The sequence below is a fragment of the Nuphar pumila genome, chromosome 5, assembly GCF_984573655.1.
Source record: "Nuphar pumila chromosome 5, dmNupPumi1.hap1.1, whole genome shotgun sequence".
NCBI classification, from domain to species: Eukaryota; Viridiplantae; Streptophyta; class Magnoliopsida; order Nymphaeales; family Nymphaeaceae; genus Nuphar; species Nuphar pumila.
In genome coordinates, this window is record NC_143253.1 from 134,095,517 (window position 1) to 134,112,405 (window position 16,889).

Here is a 16,889-nt window from a genome sequence, read left to right on the forward strand (position 1 = left end):
AAGTTTACAATAAGTATTGATATCCATTTTCGTAGTATCAAAGTCACTTCTCCTGCCCCCCAGACTTCCCGTCCTATTAGTAGGGGAGATCGGAGCAACAGGGAATGCCGAGACGATGCCTGTCTTGAGCTGCAGTAACTAGATCGAGAGGTCCATGGAAAACAACCCAAGTTATTGACTTTTGAGATGGTTCAAGGGCGTTCCGCTTGTTTGGTATGAGCTGTTAGTGCACGTCGTCACCATGTGTTGGGAAGTTGCAAGTTCAAAACCCCAATGGTACGTTGGGCAACCGGTGAGTTGAGATCAACGGAGCGGCTAAGTGTCGTGGCTATGTGACACCAGTCAATCACATGACAGCATTGCATGGGGGCTCACAGTTACAAGTGCAGGCCCCACATGAAATGTTGTCATGTGATTGGCTGTGTCAAATAGCCATGGCACTTAGCCCCTCTCAGGATCCTCTCTCCTAACCGGTTGGGGTATGCCTAACCCCAGCTTGCCTATCAAAAAAAAAGAATGATCAATTTTTTTATGCTGAAAAAAAAATCCATCGTGATTCTACAATGGCAAGTTGGGGTTAAACTCGGCCTGTTTAGTTATACACTATCGGTCCCAAGCCCGGATAAAGGAGGAGGGTTACGGTAGGCCAGTGACCGCCAGCCTAAAAACTTAGTCATACCTTATGAATATGACCCAATATGAGAATTTTGTTGGGGTGCTCCCTACTGAGCGATGTGCTGTACTCTATAAGCCCGCAGGTAGTAAATGGGCAAGGGTTGCTAGGTCGTCACTTGAAAGCGACGCGTCACACCGGCGCCCGGATGTAGTGTAAAATAGGCAAGGGTTCCCTCACTTTGTTGGACGGGTGGGGATAAAGAAGTTAGTCCAAGACCATAAAATTAGGTTAGCCACTTGGAACATAAGGTTTTTAACATGTAAATTGGTAGAGTTAGTAGATGTTATGTGTAGGAAAAAGATTAATATTTTATGTCTACAAGAGACCAAATGGGTAGGTGTGAAGACAAAAGTGATAGAACCTTGGGGATATAAGATTTGGTATACATGAATAAATAGAAATAGGAATGGAGTAGGGATTGTTATGAGTCGTGAGTTTATAGATAATGTAGAGGTCCGTAGGAAAGAGTGATAGGATTTTACTTATTAAATTAGTATTAGGTATGGATATTATTAATATTATTAGTGTTTATGCACCTCAAGTAGGTTTAGATGATCTCATTAAGCGTCAATTTTGGAAAGAATTAGATGGAGTAGTACAAAGGATATCTTATGGAGAAAAGCTTTTCAACGGTGGTGACCTTAATGGACATGTAGGCATTAGTACGGATGGATTTGAGAGTATCCATAGAGGCTATGGTATATGAGAAAGAAACGAAAGTGGAGAAAGGATTTTAGATTTTGGTTTGTCCTATGACATGATCTTAGCAAACACTTGGTTTAGGAAGAGGGAGTCTCACCTAGTAACTTTTAAAAGTAGGGTTAATACGAGTCAGATAGATTTTTTTTTACTTAGAAAGAGAGATAGGGGTTGTTGCATCGATTATAAGGTTATACTGGGAGAAAGTGTAGCTACACAACATAGAGTCTTAATTTTAGATCTTAGAATTAGACAATGACGCAAAAGGGATAGATATAGGATAGATCCTAGAATTAAGTGATGGGCACTGAAAGGGGCTAAACAAAGAATGTTTGTAGAGTAAGTAGTTAATGAAGCTGGTTGGTGTCTCGAGGAGGATTCAGAATCAATGTGGAATAAGATAGTGGGTGGCATGAGAAAGGTGGCTAAGGAGGTATTGGGTGAGTCTAAAGGCGGTGCACCGCTAGGTAATTATACATCATGGTGGAACGATGATGTCAAATTAGCTATTAAGGTTAAAAGAGAGTGTTATAGAAATCTAAGTAAGAGTCCTGATAATGAGAATTTGGAGAAGTATATGATAACAAAGAAGGAAGCTAAAAAAGTAGTTTGAAATGCGATGAATAAGGTATATAAGGAGGTTTATGACAAGTTGGATACCAAAGAGGGTGAGAAGGATATTTATAGGCTTACAAAAATGAGAGATAGGAAATTGAGGGATCTGGGTATGGTTAGATGTATCAAAGATGAAACGCAAAGGGTTTTAGTCAAAGATGAGGAGATTAAGGAGAGATGAAAAGATTATTTTGATAAGCTATTTAATGGAAGTCATGCTCAGGATCTTGGAGACTTGTCCATTTCTTTTCATGAGATGAATCGTGACTTCATGCTCAAGATTCAAAAGAAAAAAATTGCAGAGGCTTTGAAAAAAATGAAATCAAGAAGGGCAGTTGGCCCATATGGTATACCTATCAAGGCTTGGAAATGCTTGGGAGAGAAAGGTTTAGAATGGTTGACAAATCTTTTTAACAAGATTTGACAGACAAATAAGATGCCTAAGGAGTGGAGGAAGAGTACTTTGGTGCCTCTATATAAGAATAAGGGTGATATACAAGATTGCACAAACTATCGTGGTATAAAACTCATGAGTCATACTATGAAACTTTGGGGGAGGGTGATTGAGTCTAGGTTGTCATGATATCGGAGAATTAATTTGGTTTTATGCCTGGAAGATCAACTATGGAAGCTATACATCTTCTTAGATAACCTATTGAGAGAAATAGAGAGAGGAACAAGGATTTGCATATGGTTCTTATTGATTTGGAGAAGGCATACGATAAAGTACTTAGGGACGTTCTCTGGTGGACAATGATGAAGAAAGGTGTTTCTCTCAAGTACATTAGTATAATTAAGGATATGTATGAAGGAGTAGTAACCAATGTCCGCACTTGTGGAGGGGTGACAACCAATTTTCCTATAACGGTTGGGTTACATCAAGGATCTGCTTTAAGCCCTTTCCTATTTGCTATAGTGATGGATGAGCTTATAAGATAAATTCAAGAAAATGTGATGTGGTGTATGTCGTTTGCTGATGATATTGTTTTGATTGATGAGTCTAGAGCTGGGGTTAATGCTAAGTTAGAATTATAGAGACAGACATTGGAAGCAAGAGGTTTTAAGTTGAGTAAGAGTAAGACATAATATATGGAATGTCGGTTTAGTAAGCAACGAAGTAGTGATGGGAGTGTAGTGAAGCTTGGTGAGCAAGAAATACCGGTGGATGATTGTTTCAAATATTTGGGATATATCATTCAAAAGTATGGAGAAATTGATGGAGATGTAAATCATAGGATAAAGGTTGGGTGGATGAAATGAAAAAGTGCAACTAGAGTTTTGTGCAATCGTAGAATGCCATTGCAGTTGAAGGAAAAGTTTTATAGGACGACTATTAGACCCGCTTTACTATATGGTACTGAATGTTGGGCTGCCATCATATTCAAAAAATGAGTGTAGTTGAGATGTGTATGCTTAGATGGATGTGTGGAAATACAATAAAAGATAAGGTTCGGAATGAGGAGATACGTAAGAAGGTAGGCATTGCACCCATTGAAAATAAGATAAGAGAGAATCGTTTACGGTGGTTTGAACATATTCGGTGAAGGCCTAATGATGCTCTAGTTAGAAGGATGGAGAAATGAAAAAATATATTAGTTAAAAGAGGTCCGGGTAGGCCTAGGAAGACTTGGATGGAGATGATAGGGAAGGATATGAATGCTTTGAACCTCATCGAGGACATGACATTGGATAGAAATGATTGGAGGAGAAGGATTCATGTGGAAGACCGAGAATGATTTTCTTTGTTGGTTCATATTGCCGACCCCAATTGTTTTGTTATTAAGGCATAATTGTTGTTCTTGTTTGTTGTTGTTGATTCTACAACGGCAAGCTCCCTGTTGGTAAAACCTTTGAGGTCTCTTCTGCCCACGGAAAAGTACTCCTAAGCTAAGGGACGCACGGAGGGTTTTGAATCATGCTCATCTCAAGCTGACCTGAATAGATTTTTAATAAAAGTAAAAAATAGTTTAAAATTAAATTTTTTATATTATTTTAATAACTTTAACACGTGTTACATTCTGATTGACACATAATATTTTTAATTATTTTTTGGCCCATTCATAACGATTCACTTGAGAATAGATGTAGGGGCAAGAGCATTATGTTTCAAGCTGGTGCCGAAGCAAAGCTAATTCCTGAAGGCAAAGACTAGGCTCCGAGTTTACATTGTCGAGAAAGCGATCATAAGTATGGCAGGTATAACCAACAACTAGATCTCTCTAATTCTAGAGGTGGTTTCCCCCATTCCTCGTGCAAGAAAAAAGAAGAGGGATTTCGAATTTTAGATTAATGAACTCAGCGAGTGACTAAGCGAGGCAACTTCTTTTATTTATTAAAAAAAAAATTGTGTGCTAGCCTGTGTTACAAGGACACGGTAGAGAGGACACTGGATACATTATTGTTTTGGATAAGTATACGCTGTGAATAGGACACGACACGAGAGTAAAATTGAAATATCAAAGTAAACACGTTGTTTACGTGCATGAACTAACAATCACGGTTAGTTCGCGTGCTACATTTTCACTGACGGTCATTTCAGTTAATCCTTGGATTGCTGCTGACGTGTCGAGGAGAAGGACAATTTGGTCATTTCATTTGAACGGGATCGCACACGATCCCGCTGCCCACAGGCCGTGAGAGAAGCCACCATCTCCATGCACTGACCTGGACGTGTTCCCACGTGCACCATCACAATCACGTTAAATCCCAATCAGAGGCCGTTTGTTAAGAAATTCAGAAACGTGAGGCTCGTATTTAAAATTATGGGCAAAAAGTTCGGCCTTAAATGATATTTTTTTTATATAAAAATATGGGTTTGGTTTACATGTTGAAAGAGAAACCCTAGAGGGGTTTAACAGGTGATTGTACAAAATTTTTGTGCATTAAGCACTCAATCGCCCCTCCATCCAGCCTTGGGTCTCACACCTGACATGCCCTCTCATAAAAATGGTGCTCAATGCACAAGTATTTGTGAAGTCATATGTCACCTGATTTTTAACGGCAGTCTAGGTTCAAATTCCATGAACGTCACTCCTTGCAAAAGCTGAGCCAGCTCTACTAGGTCTTTGATTTTGGAGGCTATTTGTCCATATAAATATAAAAAAAGTGTTCAAAGAGAATTCAAACCCATATTTCTCAACTCTTCCCATGCATGAACTATGAGCCACCGTACAAATCATTCATCCGTACATGACCATCATCACCTATTAAATCTCCCACCATCCATCCCTTTGAATCTCTTTCCAAACATCAATCAAACAAGGAGAAGAATAAGAGGCTCTTAATCATCTGACCTGAGGTCTTCGTGTCGTTACCACCAGGGCATAACCTAAACGAATCGGCTCCCATCGACTCGATTCGGAAGTGCCTCAACGACTCGGTGGAGAGCTCCGCCACCGTGTTCTCTCTCCCACACAAGAACTCCTCGTTGTATACCCTCTCGACCTCCCTTTCGAAGTCGTGGACAAAGACGTCGGTGGCGCTGTCACCTCTCTTGCTCCTCACGAGCACCGCCGCAGTGAAGATGAAGGACATCCGGCCAGGGGACGTCGGAGAGTAGCTGCGGGGGTCGTCGACGAGCACGATGTCCCAATCGACGGCGTAGAGCTCGCTCAGAAGGTCGTTGATCGCGAGCGAGCAGTCAGAGAAGAGGAGGTTCGGAGCCCGACCAACGGAGCTCTGTCATCTCGGCCACCAGTGTCGTGTACCCGATGTCGTAGGCCTCGGTCCCCCGGTGGCGCTCCTCCACCCTCCGGACCTCATAAATTGGTATTTTTTTTTTCAAAATTCTGACCTTAAAGATGTGTTCATATTTACTAAACATAGACACTTGGATCATGAATTTTGGATAGAAACAATGGTATTTGGAGCCTCAAAATTTTATGAAAATTTTATGTAGTTGATATTTGAAACTTATGAAAACCTATCCATGCATCTGAATCAAATGCTCCCAAAACTGGCGGAGCAGGTTATATGCCCCCCCCCCCTCGAACAGGGACGGTAGCCACATCTCATGTTTGGGGGGTCCTAAAAAGCACCACGTATTTAAGCCTGTGTGTCTCGTATCCCCAAGTTTGTCAACATTAATTAGCATTGGAGTTTGATGCGATTGCAAAGACTTAAGTACCCTCTCCTCCATTGGTGCCAACAAAAATAACGATTCTAGAAAAAGAGTGATTGTAAATACTTAAGTGCCCCGAAGATGATTATTTAAGACCTAGTCTCTGCACTACAGGATTATCCGAGAAAGAAATCTCTCCTGGAGGAGGCCATGAATATCAACCCTCTCAGTCTCTCTCTCCCTTCTCTTTCTGCTTCTGTGCACATCCAGCAGAAGATCCTACATTGCTCCATCAAGCACCGACTGACCTGCACATTGACTGTTGTGGAGCATGATTTAGAGTTTTTACCCTTACAGGAGGAGGGTTTGGGGGCTTCTCCCAGCGTGGGTAGCATCATTCAACTAAATGAGTTGTGGATCCTGATTTATAGTTTTTACCCTTACAGGAGAGGGGTCTGAGGGCTCCTCCCAGCGTGGGTAGCATCATTCAACTTGAAGAGTTGTGGAGCCTGATTCAGAGCTTGATTTAGAGTTTTTGCCCTTATAGGAGGAGGGTTTGGAGGCTCCTCCCAGCGTGGATAATATCGTTCAACTTGATTCGTTGTAAAGCCTGATTCAGAGTTTTTACCCTTACAGAAGGAGGGTTTGGGGGCTCCTCCCAGCGTGGGTAGCATCGTTCAACTTGATTCGTTGTGGAGCCTGATTTAAAGTTTTTTCCCTTACAGGAGCGGGGTCTGGGGGCTCCCCTTGGTGCAGGTCCCACTGCACGGTCAGCGGATGGGGGTTCAGGGGGGGCACCCTTGGCGGGGGGCTCGGGGGGCAGCGCCCCCCGAACCATTTTTTTTGGGCTTTGTATAATTTTTTTATTTTCTTTCCCTCTTTTAACTATCGAAAAAGTGCAATAAAGCGTTTTGTTTAATCGTGGGCCTCATGTTTCCTTCGGTTGTTTCTTGCTCGAGGTTTTCGTAACAACCCTTCCCACAAATTTTCTATTTTTCTTTTTCTGTTTCTTTCCCACGATTTTTTCAATGACTCTCCTACAGTGATTTTTAGTGTTGTCGGGTCTCTAATGAGCCCACAACGATTTATAGTGTTGTTCGGTCTTTCAACAGCGATTTGTAGTATTGTCGGGCCTTCCTACAATGATTTATAGTGTTTTCGGGTCTCCAATGAGCCCCACAACGATTTATAGTGTTGTTGGATCTCACTACAGCGATTTGTAGTGTCTTCCACAAATCACTATAGAGATTTGTAGTGTTATTCAGTAAGCAAATCACTACCCGAATTAAGACCAACTTGTCAGTGTCATATCTCCCTAACCGAATGTCATATTCCAAATTCGTAAAAAATGGTGTCTTTGTTATTGAGTCTAGTTTATTCTTGTAAATTTTCAGCGATTTATATGGTCATTTCATTCTTCATTTTAACTAAAAACTAGACCCCTATTATTCTGTGTTATTTGAGTTGCACAACACTACAAAAGTGTAGGCACTGAGAATGTACATGGAAGTACACTTGACTATGTTCCAGTAGAATGAATGCAATTTAATAACGAGGAAGCTGCATATAAATTTTACAATGATTATGCCTTAAAAGTTGGCTTCAGTGTGAGAAAGTTTTCTAGTAAAAAATGGAGATTATGCCTTAATAGGGGTCTAGTTTTTAGTTAAAATGGGAATTGAAATGATCATAAAAATCGCTAAAATTTACAAGAATAAACTAGACTCAATAACGAAGACACCACTTTTTACAGATTTGGAATATGATCTTCGGTTAGGGAGATATGGATCTGACAAGTTGATCCTAATTCGGGTAGCGATTTACAGCGATTTGCTTACTGAATAACACTACAAATCGCTATAGTGATTTGCGAAAGACACTACAAATCGCTGTATTGAGATTCAACAACAATATAAATGATTGTGGAGCTCGTTGGAGACCCGAAAACACTATAAATCGCTGTAGAAAGACCCGACAATACTATAAATCATTGTTGAAAGACCGAACAACACTATAAATCGATGTGGGCTCGTTGGAGACCCGACAACATTAAAAATCACTGTAGGTGAGTCATTGAAAAAATCGTGGAAAAGAAACAAAAAAAGAAAATTAGAAAAATCGTGGGAATGGGTGTTACGAAAACCTCGAGCAAGAAACAATCGAAGGAAACATGAGCCCCACGATTAAACAAAACGCTTTATTGCTCTTTTTCGTAGTTAAAAGAGGGAAAGAAAATAAAAAAATTATACAAGGCCCTAAAAAAATCTGGTCCGAAGGGCGCTGCTCCTCGAGCCCCCCGCCCGCTGACCGCGTACCGGACCCCGCGCCGGGGGGGGGGGGGGAGGGAGCCCCCAGACCCCCCTCTTGTAAGGGCAAAAACTCTAAATCAGGCTCCACAACGAATTAAGTTGAATGATGCTACCCACGTTGGGAGGAGCCCCCAAACCCCCCTCTTGTAAGGACAAAAACTCTGAATCAGGCTCCACAACGAATCAAGTTGAACGATGCTATAGTCAGTGCGCAGGTCAGTCGGTGTTTGATGGAGCAATGTAGGATCGTCTGCTGGATGTGCACAGAAGTAGAGAAGGGAGAGAGAGTGAGAGGGTTGATGTTCATGGCCTTCTCGAGGGAAAACTCTTTGCCTCCCTTGATTTCTTCTCTAGAGAGAGAGAGAGAGTTTTACAGTGTTTTATGGAGAAGGAATAAGAAGAAGATGACGATAAAAAGTTGAAACATACATTTTTGATGGCTCAGGTTCGTTTCGCCGGATGACCATCGGATCGCCGGCTCACCATCGGATCGTCGGCTCACCATCGTTTCGCCGGATCACCATCGGATCATCGGCTAAGGTTCGTTTCGCTGTGTAGACTTTGAAGAGTCAACATCATCCTCGACTTTCTAGATGAAGGACATGTTTGTCCTTTTTTTGAACCATTTGTTTTCCTTTTTTAAATGAAGGACATTTTTGTCATTTTCTCCAACCATCGTTTTATGGCAAGAATAGCAAGAAAGGGTACTTAAGTCTTTGCAACCGAACCAGACTCCAATGCTGAGTGATGTCAACATACACGGGAATACGAGCCCCATGTGCTTATATACATGGTGCTTTTTGAGACCCCCAAACACAGACGTGGGATTCAGTGAATCATTAGGGGTGAACATACACCACCCTCCCCAAAACTGATTCCTATATATCTGTTCTTTGCATCTGCCGTTTGACGTACATTTTTGACTGGCCAAATGGTGGAGGGACGACCGATTCAAGTTGCATAAGAGCTACGATAAGGCCATCATGTTGTACAAAGCCAAATTAAGAGAGATAATCAAAGTATCAGGAAGTTAGCGCCATCACACATAAGGAGGTAGGGATGGAATTGTAAGAGTGGGAGGATGAAATGAAGAAAGAGAGGTGGGAGAGGAAGGCTAGAAATAGCACCCGCGACAGAAGCATCATCCCATTCCACCCCTCCAATCGGCGTATCTCTTCAATAGTTAAGAACACATTTCAATGCTTTGGATCTCAAGCTTGAATTTAAGATCCAAGCGTTTGAATGGTGCAGTGGTGTGGGGCCTTGGCCACAACAATTTTCCTAGTGTCTTCTCATTTTTAAATTTTATTTAATCCTCAGTTTAACTATGCTTGCTCTTAACTAGGTACCTACATTTACTTGCCCAGGACCGAGCCTTCAGAATGAGGCAAGTGCAGTGTGGAGCTATACTAAGTAAAAAATATATCGAGTGTAGGAACATTTGATATGCATTGGCTTGATCGGTGATAGTATGACATGCGGTAAGAAACGATATCATCGTTAGTGCATTATTATACGACGGCACAGACGTGGAGCATTGTTTGGTCAGATAAGTGGATGTTACCTTTAGATATTTGGTTAAGAACTTCTTGACTTGTGGGAGTTTTCCACACATAGCGTTTGAATGCACATGGGTGCATGTGGGTTAGGGCTAATTAATTCTCTCAAGGACCATCTTAAGTGATTTCAACTTAGTATAGTGACTTCGGGTTAGGTGAGTGAATAAGTCTAGGTAGTGCTCTTCGCTATGGTGTTCAATTATTAACTGGTATTCAGACGGGAAACTGCAAGGTCGTATACATTAACTCACGAGGTTTTATTGTAGCGTGCGCATGAAGTCCCAATACGCTAAATGACACGCAAAGTTAAGGCAGATTTGTGCTCTTTTTAGAAATGATAGTTGGTATAGGACAACCTATACACTAAGTGACATGAACTACATAAAATACGCATGTGAAGATGCGCTTGATCAACTTTCGCTAAATAGCTATGCACGAGATGGTGCGCAGAGCCAATGAAATGATTGAGCATATGAAAAAGTGTTGATGTGTGACCTTTGGTCGTTAGGCTGATCAGACTGAGCAATCTGACGTGTCACAGGTTTACAAAAAATTCTATACTCGAAACATCACCAAAGCCATAAAATATGATGATTTCATGTTTGCATCACCAGCTACCTCTCACTAGCAATTTTCAAACAAAAGTTGAATGCAAAGCACTATTTGAGATCCTTGAATCCTAAGGATGTTATAGTGTCCCTCGTGCTCTATCTAAATTGTGAGCAGTTGCAAAGTCACATACTGGCCAAGGTGGCTTGGTGGTCTTGAAATCCCCAAGAAGGTTTCAGACCTTAATGTTGGGTCTTTCTCAACCGCACCATCTCTTTTTAAAAAATATATATATATATATATATATACACACATTTGTGCCAACCCTAATTTAGATGTCTGATAACGCCTTTGATTGGGATCCGTAATCTTGCCTCAAAAGAATATACTTTTGGCAACTCCAACTTCCACGCTAGATTTTAACAACACAAAAGGACAGCAATTGCAGTAGAAGGTCCAAAACAATCTTGAAGTTTTTCTTTTTTTTTTATTTGTTACAGAGAGAAACTCCAGCCCCCTGTAGCAGGAAGATTTTAGATCAACCTTTTGAAGGTTAAAACCCGGTGGCTAGGACCTTTTCTCCTGGGGCCTATTCTGAGCTTTGACTTATGCAAAGAGGTTGCGCCCACAGGAATCGAATTCCGACTGTTCGAATGACAGCCAAGGCTTGCTCCAACTAAGCTAAGCCCTCAGGGGCTAGAGTTTTTAGGGGGCATCGATGTCATTGACCAGCACACATGAGGAGTTTTTGGTACATTGCTTAATTGGGATTTGGGAGACTGAGCACGCCGTTAGCGGTGTTAACCAAATCATGAACTTACGAGGTTAGTGGAAATGAGCCCAGTTAAACCAAGCGTAACTGCTCCCGCTACAAACGATTCAAACCTTGGCCAACCCTTGCACGACCCGGACAGGTCTCTGCAGACTTGATCGAGCCCACAACGTGAAACGTGAACTCAAACAACAACTTTACTGCACCGAACCTTTAGCATTTTTGGCGTGTAAACATAGCAAAAGGGAGAAAAACAGAACAATCGAAAAAAGAGAAAGAAAATAACAACCAAAGAGACATGTAACAGGATTCGAACTAGGACTCAAAGATTGCAAACTGACTATAAAAACCATTTAAGCTAACGCCATGTTTTTGTAATGAAATCCTAAAATTCTCTTCATCATCTTTCCGTTTTTTTTTTTACTCAAAAGAGAGAGAGAGAGAGAGAGAGTTGTACTTGTGGCAATGGAGGGATATGGGCGAGGGAAGGCGGTGAAGAAGAAGGAAGCACCTTCCTCCTCCTCCTCTTCTCTCGCTCCCAACGATGATTTCTTCGACCTTCTCGGCGGCGGAGATGCCGTTCCCTCCCGTCCACCCAAGTTCCAACCCAGTTTCAAGCCCAAGCCCAAGCTCGGCTCCTTGCCCTCCGCCGCCGCCGTCAAGCAGGAGCCTCTCCCCGTCAAGCCCGAGCTCGATTCCAAGCCGGAGCCGGACGAACCTCCCGCCGCCGATGCCGCCTCCCAGATGGACGTGGATACGTCTCCGGCGACCGAAGCCGGTCCCGAGCTTGCCGGTGTGCGCGAGAACAGAGTCGTTCGGGAGATTGACGTCTTATTCAACCCTTCCCCGGTCGATCTTGACTCCCAGGTGCGGTTCCTTTTCATTCTCACTGGAAATCGCACTCGTTTCTCCCACGAATTGTTCGGTTGTTTCGTCGAATATTCGGAAATTGTTGCAGAGTTTTTTCGCTCGTTCGGGCGAGATTTTGGTTATTTTGGCCCTTTATTTTGATCGAACTGATCAGATTTTGGGTGATTCTGGTTTGGGTAATTGAGGGAACGATAGTTTCTGAGTTTTTTATGCTATCCATTACACATCTATTTACAGTTTCGTACATCTCTAAACCTAGGATGACAAGATAGTGTGGGTGTCTTGTATTGTTATATTTACTGCAGAATACAGAAACTAAAGCGATCATTGTACTGGTGCAAGGGACTCGGTAAGGCTGTATTTTTGTTTCCGACGAGATATTATTTAAGAGTATGATAATGGGTTTTACAGTGGATAAGGAGAAGGGATATGCTTATAATAGAAGTAGTTGATCACATGGTCGCCTAATTCATTGGTCAAAAGGTCACTAGAAGCTGTGAAGCTTCCTTTTTGGCTGAGTTTTTACAGGTGCTCTTTGTTCATTGCAGCTTTACATAGCGCAGTATCCTCTCAGACCTTGTTGGCGTCCGTATGAACTTGATGAAAGGTGTCAAGAGGTCTGTTCTCTTAACGTTTTTATTTTTTCTTCTTTTTCCTTCTCTATGTTACTCTCTTGAGATTCCTTATTGGGTGGTCTCTAAACTGTGCTTTTGATCATCTAGGTGAGGGTGAAACCTAAACAGTCGAAAGTGGAATTGGATCTGACTATAGATGTTGGCAGCGAGAATTATGACAGCCGGGTCGAAGACCCTTTGAGAATTAAGAAGCAGGTTTGTTGGATTTTTTTTTGGTTTCGCTAGAATATTCATGTATTCGACTTTTTTTTATCGATTGTCCATATAAATGGCTGTGCTATTTAGTATTAATTACGACATTACTGATAGAGCCATCTAAACAGAAGAAACTAACATGAATATGATTAGTAGCAGCATTAACAAAAAGTACCTTGTATGAGTTATTTTTAGGTTTAGTCATTATTCTGCTTTTAACTTGTTTAGATTATTTCTACACAATTGAGGTTAATTCAACTGTTATGTTGGTTCTCTCTCTCTCTCTCTGTGGGTGTGTGTACATTCGCCTGCATGATGCATGAGCATGTTCATGCGATCATATTTATTCCAATGCTTTCTAGTTTCCATTACTTGCCTTCCCACATTGTATGATGTCAGGTTTTGAAAAGTTGACTGCTTCAATATTGGTCAAATCTTTGAAGATGTTGCATTTTTTTGTAGTTGGTAAAAATACTTTTCCAGATATTTGGATTGTGTGCGAGAACTTGTGTGTTTATTTATTCCAACACATTCTACTACTTGGTTTGTCTCAGTGCATGATTACTGTTTTTTCAATTCTTTGTCTTCTTTATCTTTATCAAATCTTTGAAATGGTTATATTTGTTACTTACCGATATAGTTGGTATTTTTTTCAAATATTTAAGGTAGTATTTTCATTTCTTAAGCCTCACATCATAGAGAATCTTGAATGTAGAAGTTGTGATCTTGTTAATTAATGATTCTTATCTTATTTTAGTGAGGTAATGAGGTCCTTCATGTGCTCTTACATTGTTGTGGGTATCTCTTTAAGTAAGATTGGATTCATAAGGATTTTTAACGTTTTAGAGTTGGGGTTAATGCTAAGTTAGAATTATGGAGACAAACATTGGAAGCAAGAGGTTTTAAGTTGAGTAAGAGTAAGACAGAATACATGAAATGTCAATTTAGTAAGCAACGAAGTAGTGATGGGAGTGTAGTGAAGCTTGGTGAACAAGAAATACCGGTGGATGATTGTTTCAAATATTTGGGATCTATCATTCAAAAATATGGAGAAATTGATGGAGATGTAAATCATAGGATAAAGGTTGGGTGGATGAAATAAAAGAGTGCAACTGAAGTGTTGTGCGATCGTAGAATGCCATTGCGGTTGAAGGGAAAGTTTTATAGGACGACTATTAGGCCCGTTTTACTATATGGTACAGAATGTTGGGCTGCCAAGAGACGTCATATTCAAAAAATGAGTGTAGCTGAGATGCGTATGCTGAGATGGATGTGTGGAAATACAATAAAAGATAAGATTCAGAACGAGGAGATACGTAAGAAGGTAGGCGTTGCACCCATTGAAAATAAGATGAGAGAGAATCGTTTACGGTGGTTTGGACATATTCGGCGAAGGCCTAATGATGCTCCAGTTAGAAGGATGGAGAAATGGGAAAATATATTAGTTAAAAGAGGTCGGGGTAGGCCTAGGAAGACATGGATGGAGGTGATAGGAAAGGATATGAATGCTTTGAACCTCACCGAGGACATGGCATTGGATAGAAATGATTGGAGGAGAAGGATTCATGTGGAAGACCCAGAATGATTTTCTTTTTTGGTTCATATCGCCGACCCCAATTGTTTTGGGATGAAGGCGTAGTTGTTGTTGTTGTTGTTGTTGTTGTAGCTCTACACTTTGTCTATTGGCTTGGCTCCATTCTTGCTAGATGGTGCAAGTAAAAGGCAAGAAATGGTACAAAGGTCGCTTTTTCTATTGTGGTGGATTTTCTGGCTTATAAGGAATTAAGGAGTTTCTAGAAATGAAGAGGATGATTGGTTTTTGCATTTGCTAACATTCAAAAGAAGTATGCAGTTGGGTGGACATTCCTTACCTAGGTATTGGTTGCTCTTGGATGGGCTTCTATAGAGTTGGAGTGTCCTTAATTTCTTGATTCATTTGCCACATTCTCCAAGTCTTGTTTTCTTGATTTGGTGAAGTATTTTTCTTTGGTCTTTTAAAGAAATGTGTTTTATTTGATTGACTGCTGCAGTATCAGACCGTCTTCTTCACAGTTTGATCTGTAGGCTAATGAACTAATCTGCACTTTGTTGCACTTTCTACATTTTTACCTATGTATGTAATACATACATATATAGTTATGGGTATGCATCTCTCTCTCTCTTTTACTGGATTGACCAAACATCCAAGGGATTTACGCGGGGAGGGTTCCCATGTTTATGATATGAAGGCTTATGTACAACTTGTGTGAGCATGAGAGACAATGACAAGAGGCACAACCTTAGTGTGTGTTTGCATTTGGATAGGTGAGGATTAAGTGTGGTTTTGAACTATATATATATATATGTGTGTGTGTGTGTGTGTGTTGTTAAAATATGTGTACTCGTACACATATATGTATGTTGAAATATAATCCTTAAATGTACATATATATATTTATATATATATATATATATAAAGATACATATACATATATATATGTATACGTATCTCTATTTATATATATATATATAAATATATAAATTTTCTCTTCATAAAATACCCTCAAGGGTATTCTTGTAATTTGTCATTTTACGCATATTCCAATTGGAATATGCATTGTAATATTTCTTTTATTTTTTGTTTTTTTATTTTTGTTTTTCGTATTCTTACCATATTGGGGGCCTCCCAATAGAGACGTTGGGAGCCCCCAACGGTCACAAATGTGACCGTTGGGGGCTCTCCAACGTCTCCTTTGGGAGCCCCAAGGTGGTCCCTTTTGTGCTTATAAATAGGGGCTTTCCCCTTTGTATTCTTCACTCCAATAAGGAGCTTTTGCTCCATGTAATGGGTGTTACACCCTTATTTTCTTCAATGATATTAACTTATGCCTTATAGGCATTTTTGCTCCTTTGTGAGTTTATGTGTTAGCACATTATGTGCTTGTGTTTTCCCTTTAGTGGGTATATTCGCACTTCATGTGCATGTGTATTGGTTCATTATTGAACCCAATATATTCAAAGCCGCTTCTTTACATGGTATCAGAGCAAGGTTACGATGGGGTTGTCTCTTGGTGCAACGGAAAGCGTGGTGCTCAAGAAATGATGAAGTATTCATTGTTCCTCTCCTTTTTAGAAGTTTTCGGTATGTATCTCTTTTCTTAACATATTATGCATTATGAAACTATTTTTCTTGCACATTTAGTGTTTTTGATAGTTGAATCATTTCCTTTCACATTTCGCGTGTTCGTATATTTTAAAATATCTCTTTTTAAATTTGGTAAATTTGTTTATTATAATTCTTGGTTATATATTTATCGATTCTTCATCACATATAATAGTAATTTATGTTTTGCAAAATTGTTTTTCAATTATGTGAGATTTATGATTTTTTCATAAGAATTTCGTGATTAACCTATAAGTTAACTTTTTATATAATTTCTTGCTAAATTAATGATCTTTGCTTAAAAACTCTTGTGTATGGTTTTTAGTGCATTTTTTTGTGATAACTTATATAATTCTTGTATAAGTTAATGATCTTTGCTAAATTTTTGATATAATTCTTGTATGAGAATTTGTCACATCTAAATCTTTGTAGTTTACTTTTTTATGAACCCTAAGTAGTTCTTGTTAATGATAAATATTTATGAACTCCTAAAAGTCTCTCAATGGTTTTGGTTTATTTAAAGAATTTTGAAAAATTATTTGTGATAAATATGTTGTATGAACCATTGTGTTCATTAGGAAAGATCTTTTAAAAATCTTCTCACACTATATAGAATGCATAGTGTATCTATTGCATCCTTTGGTATAAAAGATTTCATTAATTTTTGATTTTTCTTCTAATGATGCAACTTTATAAACATGTTTGTTTGTATTTTTCACATAAGGTTTCAAAACCTCTTGATTGTATCTCTAAGGATGCCTACATTGGCCATAATATGGTCTTCTTTGTCTTAAATTGCATTTATCAA

At 39.9% G+C, this 16,889-nt stretch overlaps 1 protein-coding gene across 1 annotated transcript in view; it reads left to right on the forward strand.

Moving 5' to 3' along the window:
* The first annotated feature begins 11,650 nt into the window (after positions 1-11,650).
* Positions 11,651-16,889, forward strand: part of LOC149838850 (uncharacterized) — a 42,458-nt gene continuing 37,219 nt past the window's right edge. The window contains exons 1-3 of the mRNA XM_090006837.1: positions 11,651-12,106; positions 12,658-12,726; positions 12,832-12,939. Coding sequence (XP_089862963.1) covers positions 11,705-12,106; positions 12,658-12,726; positions 12,832-12,939 — 579 coding nt within the window. The 5' untranslated portion in view covers positions 11,651-11,704. The remainder of the gene's footprint in view (positions 12,107-12,657; positions 12,727-12,831; positions 12,940-16,889) is intronic.